General features: G+C 48.0%; 1 protein-coding gene across 17 annotated transcripts in view; it reads right to left on the bottom strand.

The window, feature by feature from the left end:
• Positions 1–21,575, bottom strand: part of KIF1A (kinesin family member 1A) — a 148,187-nt gene extending 126,612 nt beyond the window's left edge. For all 17 annotated transcript variants that reach the window (XM_065410667.1, XM_065410666.1, XM_065410665.1 and 14 more), the window contains exon 1: positions 21,470–21,575. In XM_065410667.1, the coding sequence (XP_065266739.1) occupies positions 21,470–21,575 (106 nt within the window). The remainder of the gene's footprint in view (positions 1–21,469) is intronic.
• Between the last annotated feature and the right edge of the window lie 842 nt (positions 21,576–22,417).

A 22,417-nucleotide genomic window follows, 5' to 3' on the forward strand; every position in this document is an offset into this window, starting at 1 on the left:
GGTTCTCAATCATACAGAAAGGAGAGTTTGTTGCATAAACAAACTGGGCAAGTTTTTCATCAATTACCTCTTTTTGTAATCTGCTGGTTCTTATCACAAACTTATCTATGGTTGTTTCTGGATGATAGAGATTTTTTTTTTCTTTTTGCTATAGGTGATATACTGTGGCTATGTGCCATACATGATGTGACTGAAACACTGTCATTGGCAGATAACTCTGAAACTATAGAAAATGGTGGTGATCTTGAAGGTGGATAGTCTTCAGAATCCTGTATGTTGAGGATGGATTCTCCTAAACAAAATAAGTCAATGCAGTTATTTAATTATTATTACCATACTGCTCATTTAGTATTACTCATTGCATTCACTGACACTCAGTACTACTTTAAAGGTGAAATTGTAAAAGGAAGATCTGCCTATTTCAGCTATTTATTTTTTATCACAACTGCATCTAAAATGTTAGTACCATAGAGTAACAACTATATATTTTTTGCTCAAACATGAGAATTCAAGAATAGTCCAGAAGGAAGACAGGCAGTCCTTAAGAAAGAAGTACGAAATAAAAAAGTTGACCAACCTGAAGATCCTGCATGTTCAGACATGTTGCTTTCATCATCTTCAACGCAGCTTCCTCCTGAGAAGGAACACTTCTCATGATGTTGTTTCATTCGGGCAACCAGGCCTTGCATTTCTTTGTTGCACTGTTTGCATTTTGCATGCATGCCTGTCTTACCCACAGGTAGAGGAACTTCATTAAAATATTCCCAAACTGGATCTCTTTTACGGCCTGCTGCCATTATAGGTTTTCCCTTCTAGTGAAAGAATGGTATGATAGATCTCAAATCAATGAAGGCTACACTCAGAAAGACCTCAAGACTTCTGGAATATGCTGCTCAAACAGTTTCAATTTTGTTTCTACTGCCTGTCCCTCCCTTCTTACATTTATCTCCAGACTTCTCCTTGTCCAGATCTATTCCGCCCAAACAATCTTCTACTCATTGAACTTTTTGAAACTTTGCACTTTTAGAGAGAGGTAAGGGATTGACTCTGTGTACACAAATTTGCAGAGTGACAATAGGGCTGAGGTCTGTTATTTCTCACCTCTATACATTATTTATTTATTTATTTATTTAAAACATTTTTGCTGTTAACAAGCATGTTATCTCTGGAGACACAAATCCACAGTTTGAGAACTGCAAAACTAAGCATCTCTGAGGATATCTTCTAGATCAATGGTTCTTAACCTGGGGTGCATGCACCCTTTGGGGGTGTGAGATGCCCATTCTGGGGGTGCAAGACATGCCAGATTTTTTTAGAAGGTAAATCATCAAAAACACAAATTAAGCACAGGCACATAAGTACAACTACTTTGTTTCATCAAACCTATGTATTTATTAACATTACACATTTTTTTACGATTTCTTGGTTAAATTTTAACTGTGAAATTAAAATAAATATATAATTCTTTCTCTTTCATTCTATAGTTATGATATATCTAGGTTTAAAGAACTGACCTACTTCAACAATTTTTGATAAGGGGTGTGAGAACATATTTTTGAGAACCAATGCTGCAAGCAACAAGGACACTCTGAAGACTCACAGAGGAGACTGGCCCAGGTTTCAAGGGTGAAACCTATGTACTATGAACTGCAATATCCAGTGGGGTGAGGAAAAAGTCCAGTTAAGTCAACGGAAAGGCTCCCATTGACTCCAATGGGCTTTGGATCAAGTCCCTATTGCCTATGAATGACCCTTCTCTGAAATCTGCCCCCTCTCTAGCCATTCTGTCCCTAAAGCAGCAACAGACTGAATCCCCAGGCCAGAGTTTCATATGACTCCTTTAACCTCCTTGCTGCCTGAGCCAGGATTCACCTTGGGCTTACCAACTTCATCAGCTTTACCAGTGGGAGTCACAGATCCACTAGCACCAGTGGCATACACAGTCTAAAAGAGGCAGAAAGAGAGAGGATATCCATGAAGACAGATCTATGGAAACAGATGAGCCTGCAGGATTCATAAGAGAGGAGCACAGAGTTAGAAAAAACCCTCCAATTTATTATGTCCCCAGAAATGTCATCCAAGAGTCTCAGCTGTGCTGCCGTAAGAGCCGCCAGCTTTCACTGATTTAAGCAGCAGGAGATAGCAGATTTGATGCATGCAGCTACTAATTACCAACAATTCTGTGCTGCATGCAGATGATGCCCAGCACAGACTCCTGCCGGGCTCTTTCCAGCCAGACCAGTGAGCAAGCAATAGAGACCAGTGGGGGAGGAGCACCCCCTTCCCTTTGGTAGCACCCCTCCCAGTCCTTCTTCAGAGATCAGTCCCCACAGGGGCTCTGCAGAAAGGAAGTCAGAATGCAGTATTTCTGGCCCCTCTGCTTCCCTGCCCTGCTGTGAAAAGAGGCAATACAATGTTGGTCAAACCTGCTTCCTTGGGCTTCTAGGGGAGGGGGATTTTTCAGATGCTCAAAACCACTTCTAAATATTATTTCGGGGTGGTCTTGGGCTGAAGGTCCCCCAGGTTTAGGGTGACAGTATGTCCCTGAAAGCTGCAAATGTCCCTGTATCTCTGGTGGCTTTGCAAAAACTGGTCGTTTGTCCTGGCTTCTGTAACCCCCTACAGAATGGCCACCAGCCAGTGAAACTGACAGCAGGCTGACATTCACCTCAAAGACTACCTGCCAACTGACCTGGAATATGCTGCCACCCTGCCCTTCCTCCCAAGGCCTCCAAGTGAGTCCTCAAGCCGGCCAGTCAAATCCAGATGGAGCTCAGAGGCTCCCTGTGACTCTGAGCTGTGATGCAGACAGACAGGATACTGGGAGCCCAGCACACAAGATATAGATGGCACCTGAGCAAGCCTGCACTGGTGTCTGCCCTTCTCCTTACCTTCCCATTGTCACTGGTCTGCACTAGGAGCCTGGCTCAGAACAGCACTTAGGCATGTGCTCAACGTTAAGCAGTTGGGTAGTCCCAATGGGACTTGAAATTAAATATCTACTTAAGGGCTTTGCTGAAACGGATGGCGTTTGCTCCAGGCGTGCTTTAAGACTCTGCTGAATAAGGGTTGAAATTCACTTGCTGGCAGGAATATATTAGTGTAGTAATTAAAAAACAAGCCCTGAATTTATTTAATGTCCATTTTCCCCCCAAATGGCAAAGAGAACAAGAGATTGGGGGCGAGGACATGGAAGTTGCAGGCTTTTCCATACACCAGTGTGTGCAGGTCGGGGCGTGTTGATAGGCAGCACTACTCAGTCAGCCTCTCATACATGGAGGAAGGATTTGGTGTTAATTAATAAACAAGAAGCTGCTCTCATGGCAAAAAGAGGTCAGAAGTAATATCTCCATAGCAACTACACATCATATATCAATCAGGCCACAAGCCGCTCATGAATTTACTCCTGAGGGAATTCTGCGCCAAAAAAATAAAAATTCTGTGCACGATATTTTAAAATTCTGCATACAGTAAAACCTCAGAGTTACAAATACCTCAGGAATGGAGGTTGTTCGGAACTGAACAAAATATTACGGTTGTTCTTTCAAAACTTTACAACTGAACATTAACTTAATACAGCTTTGAAACTTTACTATGCAGAAGAAAAATGCTGCTTTCCCTTTATTTTTAGTAGTTTACATTTAACAGTATTGTATTTGCATTTTTTCTTTTTTTGGGTCTCTTCTGCTGCCTGATTGCGTAATTCCGGTTCCAAATGAGGTATGCAGTTGACTGGCCAGTTCAGAACTCTGAGGTTCTACTGTATTTTATTTCTCAATAAATAAATGTGGAGGCTCCAGCATGGCAATGGAGAGCACAGGCCACTGGCTGCACAGAGGTGGGAGATCACCCTGCAGCCCTCCCTTCTCCCCCACCCCAGCACACGGACTTGGCAGTGAGGCTGCACCTGACCCTGACACAGCCCAAGGGCCAGGCCTGCCCCACAAACACCCCGGGGCCCTGCCCCTCCATCAGGTGCACCAACATAGCAAACAGGAAGGACAGTCTTAAACGCACGCCCAGTCCTGGCCTCCAATCCAGGTGTGGGGCAAGCAGGCTCAGCCTGGCAGGATCCAAGTGTGTGTGTATGGGGGGGGGAGGTTTAATGTGGGGGGGATCCAGGTTATGGGGTGAGAGGGTTCCTTCTGGGGCAATCTGGGTGCAGGCAGCTCGGTGGGCGGTCCAGGTGTGGGGGAGATCTAGATGCACAGGGGCCTGTTGGGGGGGTTCCAGGTGCAGAAGGAATGGGACTCTGCAGGGGAGTCCACATGAAGGTGGTTGGGGCTCAGCAGGGGGGCCTCTGGTTCTGGGGGCTGGGTGGGGCTGGGTGCGAGGGGCTCAGTGGGGGGGGGGGTCCAGGTGCTGAAGGAGTGGGGTTTGGCGGGGTGGAGGTCCAGGTGGAGCTGGTTGGGGCTCATTGGGGTGCTCCAGGTGCGGGGGGGGGGTGCTCATCAGGGTGTGATCTAGGTGCAGGACTGGGGACCCAGATGCAGGGGGGAGGGGCTCAGTGGAGATCTGAATGCAGGGGAGGTGGGACTTGGCCGAGGGTTGAGTCCAGGTGCAGGGGGGCTCAGCAGGAGGGGGTGCAAGGGGGCTCCAGATTCAGGGGCTGAGGCTTGGTGGAGGGGTCTGGGTGTGGGGGAGGTCCAGATGCACGGGGCTTGGGTGGACAGGGGAGCAGTTCCCCGCAAAGTGACCTCTCCCCCTGCAGTTGAGGCTCAATAGGGGCAGGAAGTGGGGGGGTGCAGAGCTTCCTGCAACTGGGGGAGGTTTCCGAGGGTGGGTCTGAACCGGCCCCAGCCACCTTTGCAGGGGAAAAGGAAGTCCCATCCTCCTCCTCCAAACCCAGCCCAGCTGGGACTAGCAGCTGAGCCCAGCACAGGGTAGCAGTCACCAGCCTGTGCGTCCACAGCCCCATCTCCCACAGTGATTTACTTCTCTGCCGGCAGCATCGGGCACCCAAAATAACATGCCTGTGCTGCTGGGGAGGGGCACATGACCACTCTTGCAGTTTCTCTTTGCTTCCCTGTCCAAAAGTCATTTTTCTGCAGGGAAGCAAAAAAATCTGCAGTGGACATGAATTCTGTGTGTGCACACAGTGGCACAGAATTCCCCCAGGAGTAATAAGTGGAGCTAGTCTAAGGAAAAGCTAAAATGTGTATCCTTGGTGAAATCCAAGATATAAACCCACAACGCCTGTGTGTTCATTTGGGAGGTCTAACATTCAGTCTGGGTATTTCTGTATCTCTAACTATGTACAAACTTTAAGCATGTGCTTAGGTCCCAGTGACTTCACCAGGCCTTCTCAAGGGATACATACCTCACACATCAAAGCTGGTGTCAATGCAATGTTAAGGTTACAGGTTTAAGCTCTCCCAGGTCAAGGGACTTGTTTTCAGCTGCTGTAAATCTGCACAGCTCAACTGATTTCTGGCCAGGAAATGCAAATTGTTGGGTCTTTGTAACCATCGAAACTTGCCTACATTACACATTCAATGTAGGGCCCAATTCTGCCCTCAGATACCAGAGTGACAGATACTGCACATGCATATCTGAAGGCAGAACTGGGCCTTCTGTATATTAAAGTTCAATTTAATTCACTGTACTTAGCAATGCAAAACATCCCACATGTCCAATTAACCCTGTTTAGTTTATCCAAGTACTTCTATACCTTCAGCATGACAGTAGCTGAGTGCCTCCTGAAATGGATATGTTCAGGTTACCATGGTAACTTTCACTTTTGCATTTTCTGGCCTTTGAATGATCACAAATGAACGGACAGGGCAGTTTGTGACAGAGTGCGAATTGCCGTGCATTTGCCAACAGGGATGAAATGATTCAGGACACCATGATTTGGGACTAATGCATCCACAGTCTGCAGAAAGCTGATAAATCAGAGTGCTACGCTTGCCTCTGATGAACAATTGACATCATGAGAACATGTAAAATGGCTAAAGCCCAGCTAACATCAGTGACTAAGAAGGAGGGAGTGCATGGCATAGCAAAGCCTCGCCATGCTTCAGGCAGCCAACAAATAAAGATCTAGGGTGAAATCCTGGCTCCACTGAAGTCAATGGGAGTTTTGCACAAATGCCACAGAGGGTCTGCGGCAAAGGCAGGGAAAATGCACAGACCTGGGGAGCGGTCAGGACAAATGTCACACATATAAAAAACAGAGGTCGTGATGTAGCACTCAGCAAACCCAAAGGTGGCCATGGGGTGAATGAGTAGCCACAATGCAGCACAGAAGGTGCCTTGGAGGAAGCCAGCAGTCAAACAATGGTTCCAGTGAGCACAATGGGCCATGAATAAACATAGACTGGAAATCAGAAGGCAGCTCCTAACCATCAGAGTGCTGAGGTTCTGGCACTGCTTCCTGGGGAGGGCGGGGAGGCAAACAAACTCATTAGTTGAAAGATGGAGCTTGGTAAAGTAATGAAGGGGATTACATGAGGGGCTGCCTGTGATAGCAGGGGCCTGGACTCAATGACCCATGAGGTCCCTTCCCCCCCTCGGTCCCTATGGTCAGCTACAGCAGCCCAGCTGGCCTATGTGCTCACAGATGTTATCGCTGGGGAGATGCATGGCCAGTGAAGTTTCAACTGGATCAGGTGCACGAGTCAGCATAGTCCCCTCCAAAACTATTCAAACAGGCTTCAGGAAAGCTGAAGGGCCTGGAGGCAGCCTGGGACAGTGCATGGGCAAAGGCAGGTGAAGGGAAGCCAAGTGATTGCAACTCTTCTGGATTCCAGGTGGGTTCTTCCAGTCTCAGATAGTGGAGCTGGTCATAAAATGGAAAAGCAGTGTCACACAAAAATGGGGTGTGCAGTGTGGCTGTAGCCAGGTTGGTCCCAGGATATTAGAGAGAGAAGGTGGGTGAAGTACTCTCTTTTATTTTATCCAGTAAAAGAAAGTACCTCACCCACCTTGTCACACAAAAATGGTGACATTCTGAACCTGTTTCCATTTCACAGGGTTCTAAAGGCAGCAACTTCTCATTTTTTTCAGACCCTTTTCACAAAATATATTTTGAATTTCAAAATTTTAAATTTTTCATTTTTTTCCTCCCTCTCTCTCTCTTCTTTTTCCTCTTTGCCACTGAGCGGAGTAAAATGAATTATATCCAGGGCTTAGGGGGGAAGGGGTTTAACCCCTTTTCTTTTTCTACTTTTTCATTTCCCTCTCTTCCTTTTTGCCATGGTGTAGCTTTTCAGAAGGCCCTCTGCTTTGGAAAGTTCACGAAGTGGCAGCTGCAAAGGTTCATTTTCCTTTTGCTGCTCAGTAGCTTTTCCAAAGCAGAGAGCGTTCTGAAAAGTTATGCCATGGTGGAAAGGGAAAAAAGGTAAAGGAAAAAAAAAAAACCTACCCCTCCACTAGATACCACTCATCTTGATTTCCAGGAGCAAAGACATTGTGAGAACACGTGAAATGGCCAAGGCATTCAGTGGCAAAAGGTAACAAGGGGCAGAAAAGGGAGAAAAAGAAAATAATCTGATATTTCAAAAATTTGCATTTTGACAAAAAACAATTAACACCAAACTCCCAGTCTTTATTCAAGCCTAATTTAATGGTGTCCAATTTGCAAATTAATTCCAATTCAGCAGTCTCTCGTTGGAGTCTCTACATAAAAGAATAAATGGACACAAATCAGACATCAAGAATTATAACATTCAAAAACCAGTTGGAGAACACTTCAACCTCCCTGGTCACTCAATTACAGACCTAAAAGCCGCAATATTACAACAAAAAAGCTTCAAAAACAGACTCCAATGAGAGACTGCTGAATTGGAATTAATTTGCAAATTGGACACTATTAAATTAGGCTTGAATAAAGACTGGGAGTGGACGGGCCATTACACAAAGTAAAACTATTTCCCCATGCTTGTTTCCCCCCCACACACACACACACAGTTCCTCATATCTCCTTGTTAATTGCTGGAAATGGGCCATTTTCATTACCACTACAAACAGTTCTTTTTCTCTTCTGCTGATAAAAGCTCACCTTAACTGATCACTCTCCTTATAGTGTGTATGGTAACACCCATTGTTTCATGTTCTCTGTGTATATATATATCTTCCTACTGTATTTTCCACTACATGCATCCGATGAAGTAGACTGTAGCCCACGAAAGCTTATGCTCAAATAAATTTGTTAGTCTCTAAGGTGCCACAAATACTCCTGTTCTTTTTGCGGATACAGACTAACACGGCTGCTACTCTGAAACATGTTAGCAAGGGGAAAGCCATGGCTCAGTCTGGCTTCTTTGGTGGCTTGGGATGGTGGCCTCACTCTGACTGGATTCAAGGAGACTAGTGGAAACAGCAGTGTGATGCTGTATGATTGAATATGACCATTTACATCATTGATATTACAACAAATCTTGTACAAAGTATGTCATGTAAGGTGTCAGTGGAAAAGTTACAATCTGTCAAATAGGACTATCCTGTTTATATGAATGTATCTTTGTATCTGAAGTTATGAATATTGGCTCTGCACTGGCACCTTATATATGTATTGTATTCCAAGGTAACACCCACCGAACAGAATTTACGTTAGAGCCAGACAGCTATGTGCTGATGGACCATTAAGGACACTTCACTGTAACAATGGGCCATAGAAGAAACTCATCCCACCCAGTAAGCCTTTCCTGAGGACACTTCAGAAAGAATATGGGCAATGGCTACCTCTGCAAGACATCAAAGCATGTAAACACATGTGATGTGCTCATGTGACCCTGAACTCCATCTTGGGCCAGTAATTTTCCAGGCATCTGGGCTGTGGGCTTTCTTTGAGATAATAAATTTCCAGGCACATGGCAGAGTATATAAAAGACCACTGAGAGATCTCCATTTTGCCTCTTTCCTGCCCTGATTCTCTGGATTGTGGATTTACAACTAAAAGGAGCATTTTGAATTATGGACTAGATCTTCCAATCTTTTGGAAGTTACCAGAGAGACTTCACAAGACAGCAGTCTATATCATCACTGCTACAAACCTGATCTAAGGACTTTGCAATTATTTGTATGTATATGATCTATTAACCATTATTAACTCTCTTTTCTTTTGTTATCACAACTTTAGTTTTTAGTTACTAAAGGATTGGCATCAGTGTGATTATTGGGTAGGATCTTGGCTGGCTATGTGGCTGATACCTTGGGATTAGAAGGACCCTATATTTGATTAAATTGGTTTTCAGTAACCATTCATCACAGAGTCCAGTGTCTGAGTGATGAGCCAAGGGCTGGGATGCCTAAGGAGACTGCATCTTTGACTACTTATTAACCAATGTGGTGAGACAGAAGTTCACTTTGTTACTGGCTCAGTATAATCTAATGACAGAATAACCACCAGTTTGGGGTGAGTCTGCCCTATTTCTCAGCAATTTGTCCTAAATTTGGCATCCTCAGCTGTAACCCACTGAGGCACGGTGACAGGCAGTTTGAGGGAACTCTCTGCCCGTATAGGGCAAATAACCCTGAGGGAAGACGCCATGGGAACAACGTAGTGGATTCCCCAGCTTTCAATTCAGCAGTGCACTCACTCTCAATGAGACCCATGTCTGGAGAGAAAATGTTAATGTATTTTTGGAAAGCAAGCAGTTATCTTTTCCTCTCAAAGCTTGTGTATCCCATGTTATACGTGGGGGAAGCTAGGAAGGGAGAGATCAGCTGCTGTTCTGTTCTTCAGAGTGGGAACACAGGGTAAGTGCGATTCAGAGCTGCTCAGAAAGTTGATGGGGGCCATTGAGCGGTAGGGACAGAGCACCTCCCAGAAACAATGGAAAGGACAGAGTCAGCAGAAGCGCAGAGGGAGGGATGCAGCAGAGCGAGGGAGGAGCATTCAAGACAAACAAAGAAGTGATGTTGGGCAGCCAAGCTGCTGAAGTGGAAGCCAAGTGGGCAGAGCTGCAAGCTGGAAATTTGGTGAAGACTGATTACAGAGAATGTCTCTCTCCTTTCCTCCCATCCCACCTCTCTCTCCATCTTGCTGCACTCAGTAGTACTTAACCAATTACACACAAGATAAACATTTCCCAGGACACTTAGTGATTTGTGAAGCCAGGCTGTGATCAGTCCTCCAAATGGAAATCTTCCCCACCCCAAGGAATTATTGCTTTTCATCTGCAGGAATTTTAATACCGGCTGCAGGCAACTGGCCCCTTGGAGTTTTGAAAAAGGATGCTGCCCTACAGCAAATCTTATTTGATTACTGCAGCAGCGAGTATTCTCCAGGCAGAGCCGCCCATTCACACCCAGAGGAGAAGCCTTCAGTTTGACGGCATTTGGAGAAAGGGTGGCACTGTACACACCTGGGCTCCTGCCCCACTGGAGAAAGAGGAAACTGTCTTTGTAGGAAAGACTCTTGGAAGAAGGATGGAGAAAGTGCATGAGAGAAAATGGAAAAGATCTGAAAACTCTGTTGTGGGATTTGGACACACTCATTTGGCAAAGGGGGTTTGGTTCCCAGAAAAGTTGGGAATGGGCAATGGAGAGGGACAAGGCACCTTTTCCCTGTAACAACAAGGGGCCCCAAGATGCAGAGCTGACTTAGCAAGGAAGGGCCACTGCAACACAACAATATAAACCATCAGACCACTGACCTGGCGTCTCGCATGGCGAGTTGGTAAAACAGCACCTGTGCCTCAGGCTAGGACAGAGGGCATTCACTCTGCTTCCACCTGCTGACCATGAAGCAAAGACCGAGGCCTCTTGGGCAACTAAATCAGGGGAGAGATCAGACAGCCTGCATCTTGTTCAATATTCTCTCAAAAATCCTACATGTGCAAACTGTCAGGGCAGCCCTGATCCAGGCTCCTTCAGGATTGACTTCAGCTATGATAATGTATCATTCCATTGCCAGTGGAATTCTTATCTCACACACAAGCCCAAACAAGTCTAAACCCTTCCTGAAAATATCTGGGATGGGATGGAACGTGACATTGGCCAGCAAGCCCATTACCTCATTATCTAAAGCAGAAACTCAAAGAGATGGGACTTGATAGGCTTCAGAGCATCTCGCTGGCCGATGGGGGTTCTACTGATTCCGCTAACATGCCAGCAAAACCGGCAAAAGCACACAGACTGAAAATAGCTATGAAACAGCCACTTTAATGGAGAAATGCAACAAGCCTATTGAATTGCCTCTCTGCCAACAGAGGCAGCAAGCATGCGTGTGAGGCCAGTGCAGAGAGGCACATGAATGCAATTAGTTCAACTTTCAAGGACACTGGGGGAGCATCCCTCTAGAAATCCTCTGCTATTACCATCTCCTGACAGAGCTACAGTGAAACTTACAAGTGCACCACAGAGCAGACGGTCCTGCAGCCAATGCAGCAACAGAGCTGACTCTGTACATCCATACACAGCACACACAGGGAGCAACCATGAGCAAGCCCTCTAGCAATCCTCCAAGCACTCCCCAGTGGAGTCCCACCAGGCCAGAACTGGTGTGACTGAGAGGCTAATCAGGCCCAAGACCTCCCTGCACGTACATCATTCCTTCCACACTAGGCCTCCTCTCTCTCCCTCCCTGCCCAAATGCTAGAGAAGCCCTCACTGCCCTGCGCACTACAGCTGCCACGCTGGCCTACCCAACAGGTCTGATGGGAGGCTGAAAGTAAACAGCTCTCATGCCCAGCTGAGGGGATTAGCCACTCATTTGCTATTCAGGTTTCAATGGCTGCTTTGTTTTGTGGCTGATAAAAGCCTCCCTGTCAGCAGGGCTCTGGCTTCACTGCTTCTCTTGTCACGAAAGCTCCCACACCAGCACTACTGACCAGAGACAAGGAGTTCTCACCCTGCCAGGGTCAGCTTCAGCCTGGCCAGGAAGGCTAGAATCCTTGGGTGGAACCAGCTCTCTCTACTGACGCAGAGCTGCCACCTGTTCCACGGAGCTGAAGGATCCAGCCTTCTAGGGACAGGCATGGGACCCCATGGGCCAGAGAAATGCGTGTGTAAGCACAAGATGAAAGAGAGGGGGCCTGGTAGCCATGTGTCTGCATCCCAATAGCCCCTTCTTGGTCTGGGGTGCCTCTGTGGTGCTCTGCCTCTGTTTCCCTTTCTCAGGGCTTCTCAGCCTGGTTTGGCTGCTCCAGTGACCTGGCCATCCAGCTGAGTTGTTTAACAAAAACCTTTCTGGGATACACCAGTCCAGTCCAAACAGCCACAAAAACCCCTCACTGAGGGTCTGGTCTGTCTTCCTGCTGTTTTACGGAGCAGAAGCTCTCAGCATATCCTTCCAGAAGTCCTCCTCCTTCTCCCGAGCCTGGAGAGGACAAATTCCTCTGGGGAGAGCTCCTCTGCTCTTCTCTTCCCCTAAAAAGGCTTAGTTAATTCACATGACCTACAAGTCACGTGACCTTGCTGCTTCTCACCACTGGCGATGGGACTGAATTGTGTCACAGGTGGAGCTGGGCCTCACCTCTTTAAAAGGGCAACTACTTTATGACAGTCCTACATTCCATTCTCCTTCCAGGAGAGGGCGACAGTGGTAGGACAGGAGGCTACACTGGCGCAGCAGTGTGGCAAATCCTGGACTATAACACACCGGATGGAATTAATTCCCATGCCATGTCGGGACAGGCGGGGAATATAGGGATTTCCTGTTACTGGCCTGTCTCCATTGGGTTTGATCCCCTCGCTAGAAGATTCACATCTAAAGGGGTTTTCTGACCTCCTTCCATCACAAAATACCTAACTGGTACCAAATCATTCATACTATAAAACCTGCCTCTTCCATGATGCCTACAAGTCACCCTCATCTGGCATTAGGGTTAGGCGAGGGGCCAGCTGGGATTTCTGTTTTTCTGCTACACTCTCTCTGTTTCATTGTTACCTCCCACTTCTGACTGTCTCCATCCACCTGTTGGATATATAGACTGAGAGCTCTCTGGGATGGGGCTACCTTCTTTGTTACCTTTCTGTACTGCGCCTACTGCAATGGGGCTCAATTGAGATTGCTAGGTGCTACCATAGTACTAGACTAATAAGCAGCACCCAAAAATGTGCAATTCACTTTACAGAAGGATATAAAGACCTGCTCCGAGCAGCTTCTGAGCTAAAGTCAGAGATGACAAGTGAACATGGTAAACAAGAAGAGCAGAAGGAGTAGAGGTGGGCAAGGGGTTGCAATAATATGACCACACGGACACTCAGTAAGGCATGTGTTCATCATGATGGGTCTGTGTAATCAACTCACTTACAAGCCACATGGCAGAGGGAGGTGTTTGCAGGGAGGAGGAGGTTGCGTGGGAAAGGCTCTGGGGAGATGGTTCCATGCCTGGAGGCACAAATGTGGGAGAAGGGAAAGAAGAGATCCTCATGGAACACATCATTGGCGGAGTGGAGGGCTGGGTGGGCATGTGAAAGGATTCAAGGGCACAGACACAAGGAACTGGATACATAGTGCTGTGGGAGCCTACACCCCATTCATGGACTGCAAACCCCTGCCTCCCAGCCAACAAGGCAAAACTGAAGTTCTGCCTGACCCCCATGACTCAGGCTGAGCTTGGCAGGGCAGGCATGGCACCTGACCCACCAGGAGGTGGGTTCAGGATGTGCTGATGGAACTGGTGCACCCTAGCCCCCTTTGTGTAAGGGGGAGGAGTTCCTGGAGCTCTCTGGGGCCCATTCCAGAAGGCGAGCAACCTCGTCAACATCATCTGGACCAATCTGCCCATGAGACTTCCTGAGACAGTCACCTCACAACAAAAGCCCTATGTTGTCAGGGCAGCAAGACTCGTGCTCTCAGCGTGGTCTAGTCGCTTCTGCATCCACCCAGACCCAAAGCTGGTGACATAGGATGTTTCATCCAGGAAGGAAGGAAGGAGTCTATTTTAATCACTCCCCAATATGGCAATTTGTATCCGATTCTACAGAAGTTACATGGAGAGCTGTACAGAGTGCTGGGAAGGACAGTCCCTTTTGTCTGGGTCTTTCCTCAGCACTTTTTAAAGAGACCGTGTCAGCAGACAGCCTGCTTGTGGGAGACTGTGACGCTCTGTACCTCGGGGGAACACCCTGCACCCCCATGTTCATCCTTATAATATGCTTGTGTGGTATCCAATGCAAAGTTTGTCATGTCGGGTGTCTCCGGAAGGCTCATGATGCACTGAGCATTGTTGTTATAGTAATGTTATAGGTTGTAATTTCATGTATATAGTTATGAGGCTGAAAATGTGTCCTCATGGCTTAAAACAAGCCCAGGCAAAACTCTCCAGGATCAGAGGGGCAGTTCACATCTCATCACAGCATGTATGGGACAAACCCAGCCCAGCCTCACAGGAACAAGGGACACTGGCCTAGGCAGTAACAAAGGATCTGTTGGACTCTCAAGTGAGTCACCTCCCTTCCCTTGGTCAGTTTGGGACTATGATGAGGTAATGCTCACCTGACTCGGGGGGGGGGGGCAAAGCCAAGAGGGAAGAAAGAACATGATAAAAGGGAGAGACATTAGCCATGCTCTCTCTCTTCCACCTCCAATTACAGATACCACCACCAAGCGACTGAAGCAGTGATCAAAGGGGAGAGACTGGCTGAAGGGCAACCAGCGAGCCTGTGGTGACCACTGACCGCTATACTTACCTACATGCCTCCAGCTTCCATCCAGGACACACCACACGATCCATTGTCTACAGCCAAGCTCTAAGATACAACCGCATTTGCTCCAATCCCTCAGACAGAGATAAACACCTACAAGATCTTTATCAAGCATTCTTAAAACTACAATACCCACCTGCTGAAGTGAAAAAAACAGATTGACAGAGCCAGAAGAGTACCCAGAAGCCACCTACTACAGGACAGGCCCAACAAAGAAAATAACAGAACGCCTCTAGCCGCCACCTTCAGCCCCCAACTGAAACCTCTCCAGTGCATCATCAAAGAGCTACAACCTATCCTGAAAGATGATCCCTCACTCTCACAGATCTTGGGAGACAGACCAGTCCTCGCTTACAGACAGTCTCCCAACCTTAAGCAAATACTCACCAGCAACCGCACACCATACAACAAAAACACTAACCCAGGAACCTATCCTTGCAACAAAGCCCGATGCCAGCTCTGTCCACATATCTATTCAAGTGACACCATCATAGGACCTAACCACATCAGCCACACCATCAGGGGCTCGTTCACCTGCACATCTACCAACGTGATATATGCCATCATGTGCCAGCAATGCCCCTCTGCCATGTACATTGGCCAAACTGGACAGTCTCTACACAAAAGAATAAATGGACACAAATCTGACATCAGGAATCATAACATTCAAAAACCAGTGGGAGAACACTTCAACCTCTCTAATCACTCAGTGACAGACTTGAAGGTGTCAGTTTTGCAACAAAAAAACTTCAAAAACAGACTCCAAAGAGAGACTGCTGAACTCGAATTAATATGCAAATTAGACACAATTAACTTAGGTCTAAACAGAGACTGGGAATGGTTGGGTCATTACACTAATTGAATTTTTTTTCCCCCATGTTAAGTTCTCCTCACACCTTCTATGGGTCATCTTGATTATCACTTCAAAGTTTTTTCTTCTGCTGCTACTGATAGCTCATCTCAATTGATTGGCCTCTTACAATTGGTATGCGTACTTCCACCTTTTCATGTTCTCTGTATGTATAAATATCTTCTGTCTGTGTGTTTCACTCTATGCATCTGAAGAAGTGAGCTGTAGCTCACGAAAGCTTATGCTGAAATAAATTTGTTAGTCTCTAAGGTGCCACAAGTACTCCTGTTCTTCCTGTGGTGAGAAGCATCTAAGTTTGTAAAGGCACTGAAAGTGTTAAGATCAGCTTAGAATGTGTTTTGCTTTTATTTCATTAAACTAAATCTGCCTAGTTGTGCTTTGACTTATAATCACTTAAAATCTATCTCTGTAGTTAATAAATCTGTTTGTTTATTCTACCTGAAGCAGTGCCTTTGGTTTGAAGCCTGTCAGAGACTCCCTGTGATGGGGCAGCCCCGTCCTGGCCCCAGCGACATCAGACCAGTAGCTCTGACAGAGGAAGTCCCGCCCCGTTTGTACTGGGCATGCTCCAGATGCTCACTGAGTATAAAAGGAGGGAACTCAGCTCAGTCGGGGCTGGCGGCTGCAGGGGAAGGACCTAACTGGGAAGCTCCTGCAGAGGACCAGCCGACGCTCTTGAAGCTGCCAGGAACAGAGGCTTTTATAGGCCGGCACGAACCCCTACGGCGGGAGGAACCAGAGGAGGCGACGGATCCGGAGACTCACAGAGAACCCTGGGATCCGTGGGAGACCCCCAACTCCCCAGCTGGTAGGGAGCGACCCGGGGGAGGTGACGGACTGGTATCTTGACCCCGGTAAGCCTCAGCGTGTTTCGGTAGGACCCCCTCGCTGAGCCAGTAGTAAGGTCCTACGGCCCTGCAATCCGGGGCGCTTATATGGACTTTGGCCATTAGGCCGTGCTGCCCTGCAACCCGGGGCGCTTATATGGACTTTGGCCATTAGGCCGTGCTGCCCTGCAACCCGGGGCGCTTATATGGACTTTGGCCATTAGGCCGTGCTACCCTGCGACAAGGGTTGATCCTATGGACTCTGGCCACTAGGCCGTGCTCCCCTGTAAGGAGGGGTGTAAACCCTCACACTCCCCTTGGGATAACAAGCCTGGTACATATCAATTTCTTTGTTAAATTGACGAACTCATATAAGCTTGCAGTGTCATAGAATCATAGACTATCAGGGTTGGAAGGGATCTCAGGAGGTCACCTAGTCCAACCCCCTGCTCCAAGCAGGACCAATTCCCAACTAAATCATCCCAGCCAGGGCTTTGTCAAGCCTGACCTTAAAAACCTCTAAGGAAGGAGATTCCACCACCTCCTTAGGTAACCCATTCCAGTGCTTCACCACCCTCCTAGTGAAAAAGTTTTTCCTAATATCCAACCTAAACCTCCCACACTGTAACTTGAGACCATTACTCCTTGTTCTGTCATCTGGTACCACTGAGAACAGTCTAGATCCATCCTCTTTGGAACCCCTTTCAGGTAGTTGAAAGCAGCTATCAAATCCCCCCTCACTCTTCTCTTCTGCAGACTAAACAATCCCAGTTCCCTCAGCCGCTCCTCATAAGTCATGTGCTCCAGCCCCCTAATCATTTTTGTTGCCCTCCGCTGGACTCTTTCCAATTTTTCCACATCCTTCTTGTAGTGTGGGGCCCAAAACTGGACACAGTACTCCAGATGAGGCCTCACCAATGTTGAATAAAGGGGAACGATCATGTTCCTCGATCTGCTAGCAATGCCCCTACTTATACAGCCCAAAATGCCATTAGCCTTCTTGGCAACAAGAGCACACTGTTGACTCATATCCAGCTTCTCATCCACTGTGACCCCTAGGTCCTTTTCTGCAGAACTGCTGCCTAACCATTCGGTCCCTAGTCTGTAACAGTGCATGGGATTCTTCCGTCCTAAGTGCAGGACTCTGCACTTGTCCTTGTTGAACCTCATCAGATTTCTTTTGGCCCAATCCTCTAATTTGTTTAGGTCCCTCCGTATCCTATCCCTACCCTCCAGCATATCTACCACTCCTCCCAGTTTAGCGTCATCTGCAAACTTACTGAGAGTGCAGTACATGTCATCCTCCAGCTCATTAATGAAGATATTGAACAAAACCGGCCCCAGGACCGACCCTTGGGGCACTCCGCTTGAAACCGGCTGCCAACTAGACATGGAGCCATTGATCACTACCCGTTGAGCTCGACGATCTAGCCAGCTTTCTATCCACCTTCTAGTCCATTCATCCAGCCCATACTTCTTTAACTTGCCGGCAAAAATATTGTGGGAGACCGTATCAAAAGCTTTGCTAAAGTCAAGGAATAACACATCCACTGCTTTCCCCTCATCCACAGAGCCAGTTATCTCCTCATAGAAGGCAATTAGGTTAGTAAGGCATGACTTGCCCTTGGTGAATCCATGCTGACTGTTCCTAATCACTTTCCTCTCCTCTAAGTGCTTCAGAATTGATTCCTTGACGACCTGCTCCATGATTTTTCCAGGGACTGACGTGAGGCTGACTGGCCTGTAGTCCCCCGGATCCTCCTTCTTCCCTTTTTTAAAGATGGGCACTACATTAGTCTTTTTCCAGTCATTCGGGACCTTCCCCGATCGCCATGAGTTTCCAAAGATAATGGCCAATGGCTCTGCAATCACATCCGCCAACTCCTTTAGCACCCTCGGATGCAGTGCATCCAGCCCCATGGACTTGTGCTTGTCCAGTTTTTTTAAATACTCCCGAACCACTTCTTTCTCCACAGAGGGCTGGTCACCTCCTCCCCATACTTTGCTGCCCAGTGCAGCAGTCTGGGGGAGCTGACCTTGTTTGTGAAGACAGAGGCAAAAAAAACATTGAGTATATTAGCTTTTTCCACATCCTCTGTCACTAGGTTGCCTCCCTCATTCAGTAAGGGGCACACACTTTCCTTGACTTTCTTCTTGTTGCTAACATACCTGAAGAAACCCTTCTTGTTACTCTTAACATCTCTTGCTAGCTGCAACTCCAAGTGTGATTTGGCCTTCCTGATTTCACTCCTGCATGCCTGAGCAATATTTTTATACTCCTCCCTGGTCATTTGTCCAATCTTCCACTTCTTTTTTGTGTTTAAGATCAGCAAGGATTTCACTGTTAAGCCATGCTGGTTGCCTGCCATATTTACTATTCTTTCTACACATCGGGATGGTTTGTTCCTGCAACCTCAATAATAGTCTTCTCAGGTCCCAGCCATGGGTGAGCAAATGGACCTGAGTGACTCTGCTTTATTACCACAACCATGAGACGTTTGAATGCAAGCCAACACTCTGAGCACACTCCCAGCCCTGGAGCTCCCTGGTGGGAGAGAGGCCCTTCCCCCAGAGCTCTGGGAGAGAGAGGCCCTTCGCCCAGAGCTCCATGCAGAGGGAGAGAGGGACCCTTCTCCCGGAGCTCCGTGCTGCCTGCAGGCAGGGGGAGAGAGGGGCCATTTCCCCCGGAGCTAGCTGCTGCCAGCTGGGAGAGGGCTGGGGGGAGTCCTCTGGCCCCAGCCCTGGGGCAGTCTGGCTGCACTCCAAACTCCTCATCCCTGGCCCCACCCCAGAGCCTGCACCCCCAGCCAGAACCCTCACCCCCCGCATCCCAAACCTCTGCACCAGCCCTGAGCCCCCTCCTGCATCCTGAACCCCTCATCCATGGCCCCACCCTGCAGCCCTCCTCCCGCACCCCACCTTCTGCCCTACCCTGGGCCACCTCCCACACTCCTTACCATAGGCTTACTAAGGTAGTGCCTAGTGTTAATTATGTAAAGTGGGTTAAGCTGGAATGTATTGCAATATTATAATTATTAAAACTCTAGTCAAAAGATATAATTATGTTGGGTCACGGGCATCAACAATTTTCTTTAACTGGGTGACAAGGAAAAAAGTTTGAAAACCACTGCCCTAGTTGACTATCCAGAACATCACACAGACTTGTTGTAGAGGTGACTGTATGGACTGCCGCACTAACTATGAGCATCCAGCTGTGCAATACAGCCATAAGCACCCTCCAGAGATGCGGGGATGGTGGGGGAGGCATGATTTGACTCTGCACCATCAGGAAATACTCCTTTGATTTGTCAAACATCCACTACAGGTGGCACTGGTGTCAATGGCCAAATGACCATAAGGCAGCAGCCATCACCAAAGTGCTTCCACAAATAGGAAACAGTGGCAGATACACCATGTCCCAGTCAGCCCAGCAAAGTTGATGCCTATATATACGTGACAACATTACAGCCAGATGACCCAGTATAGTCACCTGCATTGTCCAGCCCTGCAGTGGAGGGAACATGGTGATGTTGCATCTTATATGAGATGGTGTGAGGCTTTGGTTGGGCCAGGACACCTCTCTGAACTGGGAGGGAGAGGGGCTTGACAATTTCTATGCAGGAAAATACTCTGAGTCCCCCAAAGGAGAAGAGGGGTGATCTAAAAGCCCTCAGCCAAAGGGCCAGAGTCAGAACCTCCTGCTGGAAGTGCTGGTAGGTATATAGCCATTAGGAATCAAACGCCAGGGTGGTGTCCTGTGCTAGATGGTTGTGGTATTTTATAGTAACTCTGCACTATGGTCTAGTTACCAAAGGGGGGTAGCTGCACGAGGGAGACTGAAAAGAGAAATTACGTATGGTCAACAGCAACCCATGACGGCCCTTTTCATAATGTGCTACAAGCAAATGAATCAAATGGGACCGCGAATCCAAAGGCTCTCCCTAGGGTGAATTGAAGTGATAGTTCAACAATGCCTTACAGATGCTCTGACTAGAAGAAGAATATCTAGCACTGCTCATCTGTAGATCTCCAAGTACTTACCAAAGGAGGGCAGTACCATTATCCCCATTTTACAGAGGAGGAAACAAAGGCAAAGGGAGATAAAGTGACCTGCCCACAGTCACTCAGGAGGGTAGTGGCAGAGATGGGAACAGAGCCCAGCTCTCTGGAGTCCCGGTCTAGTGCTCTAGATGCTAGACCATGCTGCCCCCCATGGAGTGGACTGCTGTGAAGAAATAACCCTTCCACTGTCACAAGAATGAGACAACATCGACTCCCCCATCTAACAATACAAACCAGCAGTAACCAGCCAACCAAAACATCCCCCAAGCAGAGTTTATACCCCCAAAAGTGAGGAGAGCCAGAGGCTCCATGGAGTCCACTGGGGATTTCACTATTGGTATCGCTTTTACATGGAAGATGCTGAGATACCACACTGATGGGTGACAGGATAAAACCCCTGAGGTGGCGAGAAGAGAGTTTATCCAACATCAGCGCCACACCATGAGCCCAAGTCTCCACCGCCTTGTGCCTGCAGAAGTGAGGTTACATCTGCGTTCAGCAAGAGCAAAGATCATGTAAATTGCTACCAGATTACAATTCTCTGCTCCTTCACCAGTGCTGGTATTTCACAGCCATAACTGATGCCACACCAAACAACACAGCAGACAACCAGGCTCAAAATCTGAACTTCACACTCCAGATATAATCACCAGGCTCATTATATCTGAGGCTTCTTTTAAAGCCCCAGCTCCTGGATGCCTGTGATCACACAAGAATCTCATCTTTTATTGGGAAAAGAAAGTAGCTTTCTGGCTCTCATGGGTGCTGAGAAAACCCTGAAAACATGACTCATGTGCATCTGAGAGGCACAAAAGCCAGAAGGCAAAGAAAAAGAACCCAAAATGTGATTTTTATTTTTATTTTTTTAAAACCTCCCATGATTTTCAGGCCAGACTCATGATTCTTGGGGGACTGACTCATGACATTGGGGCTAGCAATACTGGTGGCAGCAGGGGGAAGAGGCCCCCTCCCGAGCACCGGTAGGACCTCAAGTGGCTGTTTTGCCATTAGCAGCAGCCCGCCCAGTGGAAATAAATGCAGATCTGTGTGTAGCCCACCTCCTTCCCAGCCCCCAATGGCGTTTGTGCACAGGGCCAGGGCTGCTACTCACTGGTGGTGTTTCCTGTCATCTGGATGATGCATTTGGAATCCCGGCCCATCTCACGGGAGTTGAACGGACGCACTCGCACCGCCACCTTCACAGATGCTCCCGCCATCTTGCTGGCCTTAAGGTCGCTCTTTCCGGCAGGGGTTGCAGTCCTGGCAACACAAGGAACGCCCTGGAAGGACCCAGAAAGGCATGTTAGGAAAAGTCTCTAAGCTCCGCAGTATGCTGCTGTAGGGCAGCTATTGAGGTGTCCCTGAGACTGAGGGCTCCCTTGCAGCAGCACCCGTTGCTGCCACTGGAGCACCAGCCTGTGAGCTCCCATCTGGCATGGGAGGCTCACCATTTCCATGCTCTCAGGGCTGAGACCCAGTGACAAACATGAGGCTAAAGCTTTCCGAGCAGCCAGAGAGTACACCATAGCCTCGACTTTCCTGGGCCATGACCAGAACAGCCCGTTAGCACCAGGCTTGCCGTGCTCAGAACAAGGGGAGCCGTGAAAGCATCAGGCAGGCAGGGACCTGCAACCCCAACCTCCTGGCAGCAGCTCATTGCTGCATGCCCCTTCCTAGTCTGATTTAATAGTCATCATCAGAATAGCACCCAGAGGCCCCCGCTGAGATCAGGGCCCCCCTGGGATGGGGCTGTGCACACACCCAGACCATGTCTCCACTAGGAAGGAAAGGTGTGTTCTTAACTCGAGTTAATTGTCTTAGTGAAGACGAGGCCATCTACAGCTTTCCCATGAGCCAGAAATAACTGAGAGCCCAGCAATAACTGCCCATTCTCACCTCCCAGAGGGCCATAGTCTGTAGAGCACACATTGAGGCAAGGACGAAGAGCGCTTTCCTGCAGACATGCTATACTTCCAGCCTCCTGGACCCCTTTCTATGCTGCTCCACAGACAGAGGGCCTGTTCCCTCACCCCGCAGACTCTTTACCCTATGTTAACGC

Source organism: Emys orbicularis, chromosome 9, assembly GCF_028017835.1.
Source record: "Emys orbicularis isolate rEmyOrb1 chromosome 9, rEmyOrb1.hap1, whole genome shotgun sequence".
NCBI classification, from domain to species: Eukaryota; Metazoa; Chordata; order Testudines; family Emydidae; genus Emys; species Emys orbicularis.